General features: G+C 33.5%; 1 protein-coding gene across 1 annotated transcript; it reads right to left on the bottom strand.

Annotated features, from left to right (window-relative positions):
* Positions 1-9,522: 9,522 nt before the first annotated feature.
* Positions 9,523-15,155, bottom strand: LOC134693699 (keratin-associated protein 5-5-like). Its single transcript, XM_063554591.1, has 7 exons — positions 15,011-15,155; positions 14,305-14,409; positions 13,508-13,627; positions 11,935-12,039; positions 10,849-11,024; positions 9,858-10,030; positions 9,523-9,551 (listed from the first exon to the last, which is right to left on the bottom strand). Exons 1-6 carry the CDS (start codon positions 15,087-15,089, stop codon positions 9,863-9,865), a joined length of 753 nt encoding a protein of 250 aa, XP_063410661.1. The 5' UTR covers positions 15,090-15,155; the 3' UTR covers positions 9,523-9,551; positions 9,858-9,862.
* Positions 15,156-17,261: the final 2,106 nt, after the last annotated feature.

Here is a 17,261-nt window from a genome sequence, read left to right as displayed (position 1 = left end):
GGCAACACACTACAACCAGATGCTCCGCAGGGCGTAGCTTTATACGACCGCAGAGATGGAACCCTGAACAGTTTGGACAAGTATGGACACAACATTCAAGCTGGATTCAGCTCTAAATTTGGATTGTGATAGTTGACACAGCATAGGTTTCTGACACAGAATGAATGTGTTCTAATGAACTTAAAATTTTTGTTTTCTCTTAGAGCAATTCACTATGCTGTTGAATATTAATCCTCTCAAAATAATGTTTGAAGAAATTTTCTTTTTATTTAAGAAATTTCAAATGAGAAAAATTTAACCCAATTTTTTAATCACATCCCCCTTTCCCTTATTCCAAAACTAATCTCAATTAAAATATTCTAATGGAGTTCGCAACAATAACTACTCATTTAAATACATCATAAAATATTAAGATGTAAAAAAAAACTGCTTGTTATCACTGAATGGTAAAGATTATCTAAATTTATCAGTTGGTAGTAAAAAGTGAATATACATTGTATATTGTATACAACAAAGATTTAAGTTGATTCTGGACAAAGAAAGATAACTCCAATTAAAAACAAATCTTGCTATTTCACAATATTGTGCAATTAGATATTTCTTGCCATTGCACAATACTGTGCAATTGAAAAGACTTGCTATTGCACAATACTTAATATAATAATTTTAGATCCTGATTTAGACCAACTTGAAAACTGGGCCCATAATCAAAAATCTAAGTACATGTTTAGATTCAGTATATCAAAGAGGCCCAAGAATTCAATTTTTGTTAAAATCAAACTTAGTTTAATTTTGGACCCTTTGGACTTTAATGTAGACCAATTTGAAAACAGGACCAAAAATGAAGAATCTACATACACAATTAGATTTGGCATATCAAAGAACCCCATTTACTTAAATTTTTGATGAAATCAAACAAAGTTTAATTTTGGACCCCGATTTGGACCAACTTGAAAACTGGGCCAATAATCAAGAATCTAAGTACATTTTTAGATTCAACATATAAAAGAACCCAACCGATTCATTTTTTGTCAAAATCAAACTAAGTTTAATTTTGGACCCTTTGGACCTTAATGTAGACCAATTTGAAAACGGGACCAAAAGTTAAGAATCTACATACACAGTTAGATTTGGCATATCAAAGAACCTCATTTATTCAATTTTGATGAAATCAAACAAAGTTTAATTTTGGACCCTTTGGGCCCCTTTTTCCTAAACTGTTGGGACCAAAACAACCAACCTTCCTTTTATGGTCATAAACCTTGTGTTTAAATTTCATAGATTTCTATTTACTTATACTAACGTTATGGTGCGAAAACCAAGAAAAATGCTTATTTGGCTCCCTTTTTGGCCCCTTATTCCTAAACTGTTATGACCTAAACTCTCAAAATTAATACCAACCTTCCTTTTGTGGTCATAAACATTGTGTTTAAATTTCATTGATTTCTATTTACTTAAACTAAAGTTATTGTGCAAAAACCAAGAATAATGCTTATTTGGGCCCTTTATTGGCCCCTAATTCCTAAACTGTTGAAACCAAAACTCCCAAAATCAATCCCAATTTTTCTTTTGTGGTCATAAACCTTGTGTCAAAATTTCATAGATTTCTATTAACTTAAACTAAAGTTATAGTGCGAAAACCAAGAAAATGCTTATTTGGGCCCTTTTTGGCTCCTAATTCCTAAAATGTTGGGACCAAAACTCCCAAAATCAATACCAACCTTTTTTTTATGGTCATAAACCTTGTGTTAAAATTTCATAGATTTCTATTCACTTTTACTAAAGTTAGAGTGCGAAAACTAAAAGTATTCGGACGACGACGACGACGACGACGACGACGACAACGACGACGCAGCCAACGTGATAGCAATATACGACGAAATTTTTTTCAAAATTTGCGGTCGTATAAAAACTGTTTCTTTTGCTGTGTAATGAAGCGATATTTTAACATCTAAAATTCGCTGACAAAGACATGATAGCAATACTCAGTGTAAAAAGGCGCGTGTGTCAAGCATCATCCGTTAATTATTTTCTATATTACACCATTTTTTTTCAATACAATATCTCAGTCTTTTTTCATCTTCAGTGCTTGTCTTCACCAGCAAATCATCTCACATTTACAGAAATGTTTAGATAATTGCTATTCTACTTCTTATTTGCAAAACGAGGGAACAGTTGAAAGACAATTGCATATTGCACGCATGCTCGCCTCCGACAGGTTTTTGCACCGTCCTGGTGTCAAATAATGCAACACAAGACTTATTTCGCTTCCTAGCTATATAACAAAGGAGATGTGATATGACTGCCAATAAGACAACTGTCCACCAAAATTCAAATGTAATCGATGTGATATCGTGTACTTGGCTGGGGGACTATGGCAAGCACAAGCAACGAGCGACGAATAAACTGTACGTTGTTCAAATCAATCTTTATTTCATCTCCATGCTTCTGCACTGGCAGACGACAACTCAATGTAATGACAAAATCTAAAACATGTTCCACGTTTTCTGACCTAAATGTATAAATTGTGTGAGGCAGTCCCAATAACCGGAAGACCCAAAATAGGAATATAACATCCCCGCCCCAAATTATAAAATTTGGAAAATTTTGTCTGGTTAACGGAAGTGCCGAACACATTACAATATAGTTTAAATGACTGCTTTCTTCCTTAATCCATTATATATTTCTACTTTCATACTCTAGTATACTCTAAGATATTTCATACCATTTCTTGCTACTATTGCTTAAATTAGCATACATGTCTATGGATAATAATAAAATTGATGTGTCAATACTCATGATACTGTATATTTTGCAATGGTAACTTTGCGTTCCTATCTTTGTGAAATTAGTAGAGATCTATACTCTTAAATTGACTTCAAATGAAAATATACAAACTACAAAAGCTTACAACCAGACACTCACGCATCACTCACAATCACACACAAACATACAAGATCAACATTATCATATGAGACAGTAGATTTTATGTCTAACTCGCACACGAACTTAAGTACCAAGCACAATTTTATGGTTCACAATATATGTCTTAAATGCAAGTAAATTTGGTTGACTTAAATACAGTTAGTATACAGTAATAAAATATCGGCATAATGGTAGTTGTAGCTTAACGCAGTCTTCTTTTCATATAAATCGTGGAGATGCAATTATCACCAATAAAACTAAAACTAATGTCTTAACGACGGGATTTTCTCTCTGACAATAATCCATCCTAATTGAACATATAATATAGGCGATACAATTATCACCAAACAAAAACGAAAACTAAAGTCTTATTACAACGGGATTTTCATTCTGACTGCACACACAAGTATAATTGAGCACTTATTAAATTATTGGCGATACAATTATCACCAAACGAAAACTGAAACCAACGGCTTTGATATATATAACAACGGGATTTTCTCTCTGACTATACCACAACATAACACTTATTTTGATATTGGCGATACAATTATCACCAAACAAAACTGAAACTATAGTCTTATAACAACGGGTTTTTCTTTCTGACTGTACTACAGCATAATTGAACACTAAGTCTTATTTTGATATTGGCGATACAATTATCACCAAACAAAAACGGAAACCAATATCTTATAACAACGGTATTTTCTCTCCGACTGTACATCAGCATAATATAACATTGGCGATACAATTATCACCAAAATACAGTAAATATCAATGGGAATAGATATTTGATACACAATATTTACACATAGCGCAATCTAACATATTTTGACTACATAGTCCTCATTCAATTAAAGGAGGTGGTCGTTTAATCATGAGTTCCTGAGCTTTCGGTGGTAATCTATATGGATTCTGATGTTTCGATACCGCATTTGGTTTGAGAATTATTTTATGTTCAATAAGAGATGTAAATCCGAGATCTGGGTTCTCTTTCGTGACAAACAAATCTCGATTTTCATAGATACATCGCTGTAGTTGTAGCAGTTGTGTTTCAGTCAAATCTTCGGATCAAGGATGATTCCAGGTGTTTTCAAATGGGTCCTTTGACCATCAAAATTAGGAATTTTCACCCAATTGGGATTTTTTCCCCGCATAAAATCTACGATGAAATAACATTATTTTCCTGTAAAAACGGAAATTGTATTTAGTGTTACCTGTTCCATAATATGTGGACATCTTATTTCATGAATGATCTATCAACATATATTTTCAAAAATGCTCAGACAGTCGGACTTTTAATTTGAGAGCCAGGCATAAATATTGATTTATATTTCTATAAACATATCATATAACTGGTTCTGTTGGGCGATCTGCTTTTCCGAGATCGGCACCCATTAAATTTATCAAAATCTATAAGTTTTACTCCCTGCCGAGGTCTGCTTTTGCGAGACCCATTTTGACAAAAAGCATCTATTATCGACCTACTGGGCGATATGCTTTTACGAGATCAAATACTCCCATAGCATTTTCTTCAATTTTATTTAAAGGTCTGCCTTTATGAGAACAAAGGTATTGAGAAACGTCTCTGATAACCACACAATATAAATTATGATTACATACCTTATCTAAGCAATCTTCCGTTTACATTATTCGTATTCGGATTTTTCAAACACTTTGTAGACAAATGCGGAAGAATGTAATTGCCTAAATCGGTGACGGAAACATTTCCGGAAATATCGATTTTTGTTTTTTTGAATTGGGAATTTATTTTCACACAATTTTTGGGGACCGCTGGAGGAATTGAGGGCCGCTAAGCGGCCCTAAACTATATAGAAGAATCATCCCTGCCGGATAAATGAAATTCTTTGCAAAACTCGGCAACCATATTCACACTTGAATCATCTGATTTACTTGAGTTGAAAGGAACGTCCCGTCCTTCAACAATATCATTGCGTTCAGTCACAAGTTCTATATTTTGTACTTTTAAACTTTCCGTATTGTCACTCATCCTAAAATATGAATTATTATTTGATAAAACAGTAAATTTTGCAATATTTTTGCCTTTGGGCAGTGTAATACGAACGTTACTTGCATTCAATATCTTTATAGGAAGCCTGTGATTAGGTGGTATAACAACAAGCGATTTTGCTATCACAAGTCCCTGGTGTACCGCAATTGACTATTCGAGCACACCCCTTGTAACCCTACCATTACAAAATTTGGCACTTTGCCGTACGTCAAAAGCTCAGTGTTTGGCTCAATAAAGATTGTCTTTGTAGTCTGAACATGTATATTCTTTACACCATAAGAAAAATCACTAAAATCTAACAACACTCTATGAGTTCGTAAATATTCAGTCTCCAAAATAAGCGGATGCGAAACAGTTGGAAGAATATAAATATCAATAATTTGCTCCTGGTCATGAATGATTGCTTTTAATTTCGCAGTTCCGAATACCTTAATCTTTTCGTTATTAGCTAGTCTAATTTCGGGATCGGATAATTGTTCAAATGAAATTTTCAGTTTATCAGAAATTGAATCAAAAAGGTTCTTTGAAATAAGATTGATGGAGCTACCTGTATCTATAAGCGCAGCTACATTCAACTGATCAAAAACAACTTGCATATACAAAAACTGAGAGTTAACAGTCACTTCGGCACTTACTGCGGAAACCCCGGACGGCTGTGCCTGTCGGCTGGGTTCATTTGGTTTCCCTGAACTATATTACTAATTGTAAAACAAAAGGCTGCGGTGTGTCCAAACTGATGACATAGCTGACATTGAGCGTTCGGCTGTGACGGACCGGCACTGTTCCAGTTACACACTCGTTGAAAATGACCCAACCCTTTACATTTTCTGCATTCTGTGTTATCAAACCTAGATTGACGGGGACATGCATTGTTTGACGGCATTTCATTATGTATATTTGATTGCTGACCAGTATTCATTTTAGAAACAAGATCTGTAAGCAACTTTATTTGCTCCTTCATTTCGCTTAGTTCTGAAGCTTTCTCGGGGGTTCCACATGCTGATGTTGCGGCTTATGTTTAATTGCATTAACAACATCATTTTGTTGACGATAGCCACATGCCTCGGCCATTTTAGCTGCTGTTAAAGAACTTTGAATGTCAATCGGTTGGCCAGCACGGACAAAGAATGACATCTTATCTGGTAGTCCACTAATAAATTTAGCTACTACCTCATGATCTGGCTTTTGCAAAATTCGTGCTTTTTCTAGTATCTGACTATAGTAATCCTCGAGCGACTGACCAGGGGACAAGACCAAACTTTGAAATAATTCGCTCTCCATTATTACAGTGGCGCTATGTAAATTAAAATTTATGTATTTTTCTTTAAACAAAACACAAATATTTTGCCAAGACTGTTTTGACTCATCGCTTGAAGAATTGAACCATGTAAGTGCGGGTCCTTTCAGATGTAAATGAAAAGCCGCTATTCGGCGTTTGTCCTGCTCGGCTAGGTCGTGAAGTAATGCATAAGATTCAAATTCTGCTAAAAACCGCTTAGTATTATCTTGTGGGTACCCCGAAAATGTGCTACATTTAGCCAATTTATCCATAGTTAACAATTTAGGAAATGACGGTAATGGTACAGGCGTATCTGGGACTGTAACTATATTAAATGGTTGAGAGGTAGTTTTGCCTTCGCCACCTGGCGTGGGAACAGTATCATTTATTGGTGCAGAAACAACAGAGGACTCGGATTGATCAAGGTCTGGAAATTCGTTTTCCTCAAGAAAACTATCATTTAAAATGGAAGAATTGTCGTCATCAAGATTACTGTTTAAAGGAACTGTTAAACTTATATTCTTTTCACATGATCGGCCCACGTGGCGAGACAACCCTAACCAATACTGTGTAATCCTACCTTTAAGTATTTATAGATATAGTCAAACAAATAATTATTCAAGAATATATGGCGAGGCAGTCCTCACCAAACGACCTTTAATTCTTCCCTGAATTGGTATACAATACTAGAAGTGGCGAGGCAGTCCTCACCAAGTAATACATCAAACGGATTTTTGTTGTTGAAACAGTCGAAGTGGCGAGGCATTCCTCACCCATTAATATCATCTATATATTTTCCAACTTTGAAAAACTCATTTTGCCATAACGATGCAGAAAATAAATCAGTAATGTCAATCTCAACAAATTCACGACGTGTGGTCAAAAGAAACAAAATTGTTAATCAATTAATACCTGCTCGTCTCCTCAAAATTTCATGAAACGTAAAAAAAAATGTCTGTAAACTTGTTTATCGTCTTTTAAAATCCTCCACCATATCGTGTACTTGGCTGGGGGACTATGGCAAGCACAAGCAACGAGCGACGAATAAACTGTACGTTGTTCAAACCAATCTGTATTTCATCTCCATGCTTCTGCACTGGCAGACGACAACTCAATGTAATGACAAAAGCTAAAACATGTTCCACGTTTTCTGACCTAAATGTATAAATTGTGTGAGGCAGTCCCGATAACCAGAAGACCCAAAATAGGAATATAACAGTGAGCATTTATAGGCAACCGTAAGGAATTCATTAAAACAAACGTTCAACAATTAATCTTTTTGAAGAAAAATGGTATCAACAGCAAACTTTGATACCTTTATTTCATTGTTCTCAATGATTAAGACGGATATATTATTATTCGTACGAATTCAATTGGCAGAATTTCTTTGCTCCAAATAAAAAAAAGACGAGGCAACCACAACCTTCTCAAACATCTTTCTCAATTTTGAAGGAATGAGGGCTAGATGCATTAACTACCCATACAAGACTAGAATATATTTGAGTAAAAAATTTAGAACTTGTTCTTGAAATTGGTGCCACAATTAAAACAATGCATTGCTTATAATCCTCTCATACTATATCGAACTTTTTCAAAAAGTATAAATAGTATTTCTTAAATTCTTTGTGAGAGAGAATTTTTGGAATTTCATGTTTTTTTTTATTTGGACTTATCCCGTAATTACATGTTTCACTGCTTTGAAAATCGTTCCCAAAGTTATTAACGTTAAACAAAATCAAATTGATAAGTAAAAAAGCTTTTCCGTAGTTTTAGCTTTACAGTTTCCCAGTTTAATATCGTAGCGGCTACGTTGTGCTACGAAGATTTTTAACTATTGAACGTATAGTTAGCCTAGTTTCTAATTAGATATTGATAGCGGCCACATAACAGCTTCGTAGCCGCTACGTATCTGTTACGACATTGAACACGACCCTGTTATAGATGAACATTCGTTATCGGCTTTGCTCATGGTTCCTATGGTGATCCATAATTGCTGAAGTCCAAGTCGTTTAAAATATGTTTAATAGTGGTCAAATTGGCGATCATTCCACTCTTCTTTACTTACTAAGCAAAACGACATTTTTCAAGGATTTAATGATACAAAAGAAAAGAATCTTGAAAGCAAAACAAGAAGACAATACAAACAAAAACCTTATAAGATTTCTGGCAAATCGAAACAAAACAAAAATATTAACATACTACATTGATAATAGGGAAAAAAACTTTAACAACCCAATCCAATGGATGATAAAGTAAGAATGTCTGGAAACAAAAGGTGACTCGGACGAATGTAAAGTTAGTTTTGAAAAATGCATAGAAATGAAATTGTTGAAATTATCAAAGCATGAACAATACTGAATGTATGTGTTCTGATGTTATTATGTATTAGTTGCTTTCGTAAATAGCATTAATATAAGTTGGTGTAATTAGGTGTGTACATAATTTTACACTGGTGTTAAACTCATGCACCCTAAGTCACAGTCGGAAGGTGTATGCATTCTCAACACATGTACAGTCAGGTGTTAAAATGCTACAATCATGATTGGTAAATGATTTAGTAACGCCAGGAATTGTGTACACCCCTAATCGTATCGATTTTTTTTCAAATAATTTTTAATGACAGGGAATAAAATTAACGTCCTCATCACAGGTTTGCAGCAGTGACGTTGCTGTGCAGTATCTAATATTACATTTACCTTAGTAGTAGAGTATTTATTAAATGTTATTTTATGACTCTTTTAAAAGAAGGAGTTTTTTTTTTCCATTTGTAGGAGTTAGGACAAAGACAAATTACACTGTGAATGAATCCTGGAGTTGATTCCGTTTGTTATATTCTATTTTAAACAAAGCAAAAAAAAAATACTTTCTTTAAAGAAAAACAATTTGGCAAAATCTGCATTTAATCGCTTAAAAAACTGTACACAAGAGCAAAATGAAAAAAAAACCAGAAAAGTTCACTGTAGGTTGTTCAAGAGATATTTAGAAAGATGGGTGATCTCATTTTTTATATAATAGAATGTTGGTTTTCCTGTTTAAATCGTTTAAAACTAGTCATTTTGGGGTCCTGTATAGCCTGATGTTCGGTTTGAACTAAGGTTCCTAGTTGAGGACCGTTCTTTGACTTGTAATGTTTTACCTTTTACTAATTGTGACTTGGATGGAGAGTTGCCTAATTTGGACTCATACCACATCTTCTCATGTATATTGATCCCCCAGTAAACACAAAAAGAGACAAATGTGAAACATCGATCAAATTTATTGATTTAGTATTTTTAAAAATTGAACTGCTCTTCAGCGTGCTGTTGAAAGACTAACCTAAAATAATAAGAAAAAATATATTAAATTCAATACACTTGACTTTTTATTAAGGTATAATTGAACCAACTTGGCATCCGTGTCCTAGGGACACATTCTTCATTTGATTTTTATGAGTAGTGTAGTTTTTACATATCTATGTAATCTTTAAAGCAGAAATGATACAACAATAGTTAAGTTTTACCTCTAAAAGCAGTTCTTTCATTCTCAAAACCTTAGCACTAACCGGACAATTCTAGATTCGAAAAATAACCCAACTTATTATAAATGATGAATTGAATTTAGTTGCTGTTTAAACCCACATACCTGTATTAAATGGTTGCTTCGTAATTGGCTTTGAAACCTGGCCATACATCTGCAAAATCAGATTTGAAACGAACCAACATCTTATTTAACGTCGATTGCGCTGTTATTCCGTCATGTGGTCCTCCGGTTTGATGAAGCAATAAAGGATCGTTAACACTTTCTCCGTCATATACCTTTGATTTGTAATAGATGTATTAAATATAAGAGACAATAGAAATAGTGAACATTTCTGTAAAAAAAAATTAAAATCACAAAAATACTGAACTCAGAGGAAAATCAAATAGGAAAGCCCCTAATCACATGGCAAAATCAAATGACAAAATACATCGAAAACGAATGAACAAGAACTGTCATGTTCCTGACTTGGTACAAGCAACCATCATCTTGGTACAGGCAACCATCATTTTGGTACAGGCAACCGTCATTTCATCTAATATACTAATAGCAACCGTTAAAAGTAGTAAAAATATATTATCTTAAATCGTACTTAACGGCATGATTACGAAAGTAGAAAGTTAAAAAAAGAGGGGTGCACGATACCAGAGGGACATTCAAACGCAGGGACACAGCATAGCAACACGAAACCCACCAAACAATGAGGGTGAAGTCAGGTGCTATAGAAGGGTTAGCAGATCCTGCTCTGAGTTTTCTTGTTTATGTCCGGAATTTTAATTATAGTTGAATTTTGTTGGTATCATGGCATTTAGTCTTAAACATGTCGAGCACGATCTGCGCTCAGAATCTTACCAATAAAAATGATAGATTTTTTTTAGTACTCAATAAAGTTATAGGACTGAGAGTTCAGAATTCTGCTAGTCTTTATTGTCTCTAATCCATATCCTTTTTCATTCATTTCTAATTTCTTTTACAAATAAGAGTAGTACAATCACAAGCAATGGGTGTGTTTTAAAACATACAACACAATTTGGCCAATAAAGTATGTTTTGTGGTAAGAATCAAATCTTATATATCAAAATTTCTAAATACGTACATCTACATAATCATGGTCCAACGCTTCCAGAAAAAACGTTGTGAAGGTTAGCTTTATCTTGTCACCATCAGATACGCTAATGCTATAAAAGCAGTCTTGATTAATGGAATAGTTGCATGGATAGTTTGTTGATGAAAAACTTCCAATCAGTCCTGTAAAATTCCCCCCACAAACTCCTGTTAAATATAAAAGTTTAACACACTTATATGTCGAAATTTGATTAATTATGCACAAAGTAACCAATCTGATTTAGGAGCATCCGTTTTGTTTAATTTTTAAAACATTGAGTTCTTTTTCAGCTTCTTTGTGGGTATGGGCGTGTGTGTGGATAACTTCTTGTTAACTCCTGTTTGTAGTAGTCAACATATTTCATAAAATCTTAAGAATCATTGTTTACCACCCCTGATCACAAAGGTCATATTGCGGGGACTCCATAGAATATAGCAACAAGTGTCTTCCTCGAAACCGCCAAACCACGAAACGGAAACCATGTATATGCCTTCGTCTAGTATCCATTTTCGCGTTTCAGCATTTAAAAGTAAAAAATATCGAGAAGAGTAACAGCGCTAGAAGTGTTGAGAAACAGCAACTACTTGACTAACTATGCCATTGAGGACTAGTTACAGAGGCAAGAGTCATTTGTAAGTTTCTGCTTATAAATACACAGCAGCTGAAATACCAAGTGCTGGAAAAAAACAACTTTCTACCAATCTTCTTAAAAAACATATCACTGATTTCGTTCTACTTTTATGAATATGAGTTCTACGAAGATTGATCGATATATCACTGAGACAAAGTAAAACAATCATTATCAGACCTAAATCCTGCATAATACACTAAGCCGGTGTCTACTTGCTTTGTGAAGGAAAGGATAAAGGTCGTTTTAGTTAAGTGTTGATTTCAATTTACCATGAAGTCTAATATTGGAAAAAAATGTCAGAAAATTGAGAAATTAAACTACTGCTAGCATTGCCTAGCAAAAATTAAAAATAAATTTAAATGATCAAATAATATTACTTGTTAAAAATATGTTTCGTAACTATTTAGTTTGTTATACATCTTTTTTTCAATGATATAATGACTTACCAGTACAAGGCTTGCAACATTTCAAATTATCACAACAAGATCCAGCTCTCTCTACTCCTTCAATCACCCCATCACATTCTGTTTTACAACTACAGTCTGTGTCACCTGTCAAAATAAAATGCAGGTCTCATATTTATATTATTAACTATGAAAGAGAAAAGTAGCACGAGACATCAACCATTCATCCAGAAAAAATAAACCGTTCTTTACCGGATCCAGACCATTTATTTTCAATCCAGAATAAGGGAAATCCCGAATTCCAATAAAACAACGGCCTTATTTTGAATTACCAAAAAAAGCAAAAACCTTATCTCGACATCCCGAAAACATCGCCCGGCTTCTTAACAAATTTCAAGTGCATACATATTCCTTATCATTTTTTTCTTTGTTGTTCTGCATTATATCGTGAACTATGATAGCATGTAATGTTTAAACATTATTCTTTGAATGAACCAGTAAGGTTTAATGACGTTACTTATTAATATGTTGAAAGTCACGTGTTACATAACTATACTTCAACTGTTGTAGAATGTTCTGTTTCTCTTTTACAGTTTTTTTGAAGGTTTGTGTACTGTTGTTTATAATTTGTTTGTTTTTGCCACGGCCATATCAGTTTGTTTTCTGTTTGTTTTTGCCACGACCATATCAGCTTGTTTTCTGTTTGTTTTTGCCACGGCTATATCAGTTTGTTTTCTGTTTGTTTTTGCCATGGCGATATCAGTTTGTTTTCTGTTTGTTTTTGCCACGGCCACACCAGTTTGTTTTCTGTTTGTTTTTGCCACGGCCATATTAGTTTGTTTTCTGTTTGTTTTTGCCACGGCCATATCAGTTTATTTCTGTTTGTTTTTGTCACGGCAATATCAGTTTGTTTTTGCCACGGCCATTTCAGTTTGTTTTTGCCACGGCCATATCAGTTTGTTTTTGCCACGGCCATATAAGTTTGTTTTTGCCACGACCATATCAGTTTGTTTTGCCACGGCCATATCAGTTTATTTTTGCCACGGCCATATCAGTTTGTTTTTGTCACGGCCATATCAGTTTGTTTTTGCCACGGCCATATCAGTTTGTTTTTGTCACGGCCATATCAGTTTGTTTTTTCCACGGCCATATCAGTTTGTTTTTGTCACAGCCATATCAGTTTGTTTTTGCCACGGCCATATCAGTTTGTTTTTGCCACGGCCATATCAGTTTGTTTTTGCCACGGCCATATCAGTTTATTTTCTGTTTGTTTTTGCCAAGGCCATATCAGTTTGTTTTTACCACGGCCATATCAGTTTGTTTTTGCCACGGCCACATCAGTTTGTTTTTGCCACGGCCATATCAGTTTGTTTTTACCACGGCCATATCAGTTTGTTTTTGCCACGGCCATATCAGTTTGTTTTTGTCACGGCCATATCAGTTTGTTTTCTGTTTGTTTTTGCCACGGCCATATCAGTTTGTATTCGACTGATAAGTTTGAGTATTCCTTTTGAATCTTTCGGTTGTATTTTAGGAGACAAGTTAGATCTAATTTACACGTACATTTTTACCAATGATAGTTGACCGATAAGCGATCACTTTAGATCTTACTTACTAGTACACAGCGGCATTTCACAACATTGTAATCCATTACAGCAAGCAGTGTCTGTAGCGATTTCGTTTTCTCCACACGAAGCTTGACATGTCCCATTATGAGATGTACATTGAAGTGTATCTAGACATATTGTATTACAATGAGTATGTTGCAAAACAGATATGAAGTTAAATATGGTGTACAAATGCTTAAAATTGTCTCTGCAATATGGAAATGCAACATGTATTTACCGATTTGAGTGCGGATAGGAATTGTAGGAAAGTTATGAAAAAAATCATAAAATAGTAATGCAAGGGTTTCAAATAGCGTTTTTACAAATACATGATTGACGTCAAAGTATCCAGTACATTGTATGTTCAATCAAACCTGGTAAACATATAACTGTTTAGTTTCTTAAAATATCAGCTGAATTTTTACGAGTTGTAATGCAAGCTTCGACGAACTATTTCTCCTGTTTCGAGCCAAATGCAGCTGATATTTATCTAGATTGGTGGATTTCATTGTGCAATTATACCATATTTAGTAAATCCAATATCACACAGAAAAAGACAGAATTTTCATCAGATTTGAATCCTGTACAAAACCCTTAACTCATTTAACTTGGTCTGTGAAAGCAAGGATACATGTTGTTCTACTTAGATGTTGTTTCTGCCTTACCCAAGAATCTACAATCGGAATAAATTGTCGTCGAAAATTGCAAAAAAAGTCAATAATATAATGACTCACCAGCACAAAAAATTGTCAATAATATAATGACTCACCAGCACAAAAAAAATGTCGATAATACAATGACTCACCAGCACAAGACTTACAACGTTTCAAATTATCACAACAAGATCCATCTACATCTTCTCTTTCAATTACCCCATCACATTCTGTTTTACAGTTACAGTCTGTGTCATCTGTTAAAACAAATTTATGATTTTTGCGGATTATTAAATGTCAATTACATCACCAATAAATCCGAAAAAAAAGTGCTTAACCTGATCCCGATAATTTATTCTTCAGTCCCGATCAGGGTATATTCTTACGAAAATAAAATCCCAATCTCGAGTTTCTGCAAAATAAAACCTCATACAGACATTTCGGAAATAATCCTTCTATTCATCAATGAATGCAACGTGCATGCACATATACCTTTTGTTCGTGTTTTGTTATATATTTAATTATGTTCCACACCTTGTATTTGTGGTTTGTACTTACTTAAGCAACACTACGTGTGACACATATTGAGCAGGATCTGCAATATTTCCTTAGCACTTAAGATTACTCCTCATATTTGGGTTCATGCGACTCAGTCTTTATAGTTTCTATATAGTTATTTATGTTCTGTTGTTTGTCTTTTCGACGATATTTTTTGCAATGACATTTCCATTTGTTTTTCGACTGACGAGTTTGACTAAAACGTTGGTATATTTCGCGTGTAATTTAGAAGAACTCTAGATCCGTATACATTTTACAACATTTAACAATTACTAGATAGTTATCTTAGATCCTACATACCAGTACACAGTGGCATTTCACAACATTTTAATCCATTACAGCAAGCAGTGTCTGTAGCGATTTCGTTTTCTCCACACATAGCTTGACATTTCCCATTACGAGATGTGCATTCGTGTGTATCTAGATAAATTCAATTACAATTAACTTCAGAATAATGACTGCTAGTTTGTCGTATTAATATGTTAAACTAAGATTCATTTGCAATATTGACCTTTAATACCACTTTATTTTGTTATTGAATTTTGATAGATAGGTAAATGAAAAGACAAATAAATTAATCAATCAACATATGATAATTACAGAAAGCTCATTCTGTCGCATTAACTAATTTATTCACATGAAACTGTTTGTTTTGTTGGGTTTTTTTTTAAGGGGGTTGCTTATAGTTCCTATACTTTTAACCATGCTGTTTTTGTTGTTCCTTTCTTTTATAGTTGTCAGTTTTTGTTAGGTCTACATCTGCTAATAGTAGTCACTACAAATGAAATGAGCTCATTTGATATACACACCTGTACTTTCTTCGCGGTTATATCGAAATATTTTATATAATTATCCAAACATAAATGTGTAAGAGAAACAACGGTAAGTTAAACATGACATAGAACACTGACCATTACATGGCAGACAACACTCTTGACTTCGACAACATACTCCGTTGCCATCTATCCGTTCATTGTCAATATCACAATTGGTTTTACAGGTGCAGTCTAAAAATGAATAATTTCAAAGTTTTAAATGTTGACATAAGCTTTGTTATGTTTAGAAAATAACCCTATTATCCGGGGTTTTTTTTTCGTGCACGAAATGTTTCACCAATGATTTGTCCAGAAAAGACACGATTTTTATCAAAACATTTATCTTAGTAATACTGTATTTGTTTACCTGAACTATTGTATATGTATTTATACATAGCCTGGGCCGTGAAATTCGAATTTTATAAATTACAGTTTTTTCTCTGTAAACTTGTATTTAGTTTTTAGAGAATAAAATATCTATATATCTATCAATACGGTATAAAATAATAAGTGAATATTTATGTAATCACTGAATCAAACAAAAATCTTTATCATTTCTAACAGATTCAGGGATGTTTTAAATCCCTGATTTTGACTAAAGATTTTACACAATAATCACTCAAATAATTTTGATTTAAAAAAAAACAATATGTTATGCCTATTTCAAAACTTGTTTCCTCTCTACCGGCATGACAAAATACTTATATACCTGTTTATAAATTTAGTCAAGTACCATTATATGTTTTAATTTTTAAAAGCGCCAATACTCAACTTTCTGAATCGTTAAGCTTAAGCCGTCATATAGTGTACAACTGGACAAAAAAACCCGATAAAATTGATGATTTGTTTAAAACTGTATGCTCACACCTGAATGCGTCAGATATCTTTTTAATATATAGATATTAATAAAGTTTTTTTTTATGTTTGTACATATAAATCATTAAATTTCACCTGTATTCATCGCTCCTGATTTATTCATGTAATATCGAAGTTTATTCCAAATATTGTCTTTGACGTACCGACTTCTTCCTGGCTTTAGCTTTCGTGTGCCTTTTAAAAATGAAAACAATTCATAATAAGATAACTGTGTGAAGTTTAGAATCTTGACAAACTGCTTTGAAATTTCAGATGTTGAAAAAGTACAATACTGAAAAAATAGAAAAAAAAAAGACAGGTGGAAGATATTAACGAGAAAAGCAACTCATAATTCATAATGACAACTGTAAAAAAACAAAAACAAATGACTTAAAGAGTCAAATTGTCTACAAAACACATTAACGAAAAGTAACGATACACGTTTGTCGTTAGGTATAAAATATATAGGATTCGGGTCTTAAAATTATTGAAAGAAACAGAAAAAAAAATCTCAAAGCAATTCTTGCTCCTAACAACTAATTTTTTTTCTGGAAGTTCAGTTATGACCAATTTGGAGAATCTATATAAGTTTTTGAATTAAAACTCTTTCACATAAATATGTTTCTTAAAATTTGAAACTGTTTACCCACTCTTACGTTTTCCCTAACATTGAAATATAAAATGTAAAATTAGTAAAAGATACTAACTACATCTTATTTACCTATTTTTCCATCAAGTTTCAAAATGTCAGCTTGACTGTCCTGACTAAACTTTTGGAGTTTAACATTTACAAATATTATTTTTCAATGTTTTACCAAAACAAAATTCTTTTTCTAAACAATTAGTTTATTTCGGTACGGAATAAGATTAACGAAAATATC

This window comes from Mytilus trossulus, chromosome 12 (genome assembly GCF_036588685.1).
Source record: "Mytilus trossulus isolate FHL-02 chromosome 12, PNRI_Mtr1.1.1.hap1, whole genome shotgun sequence".
Taxonomy (NCBI): domain Eukaryota; kingdom Metazoa; phylum Mollusca; class Bivalvia; order Mytilida; family Mytilidae; genus Mytilus; species Mytilus trossulus.
This window is presented reverse-complemented; position numbering and strand designations above follow the sequence as displayed.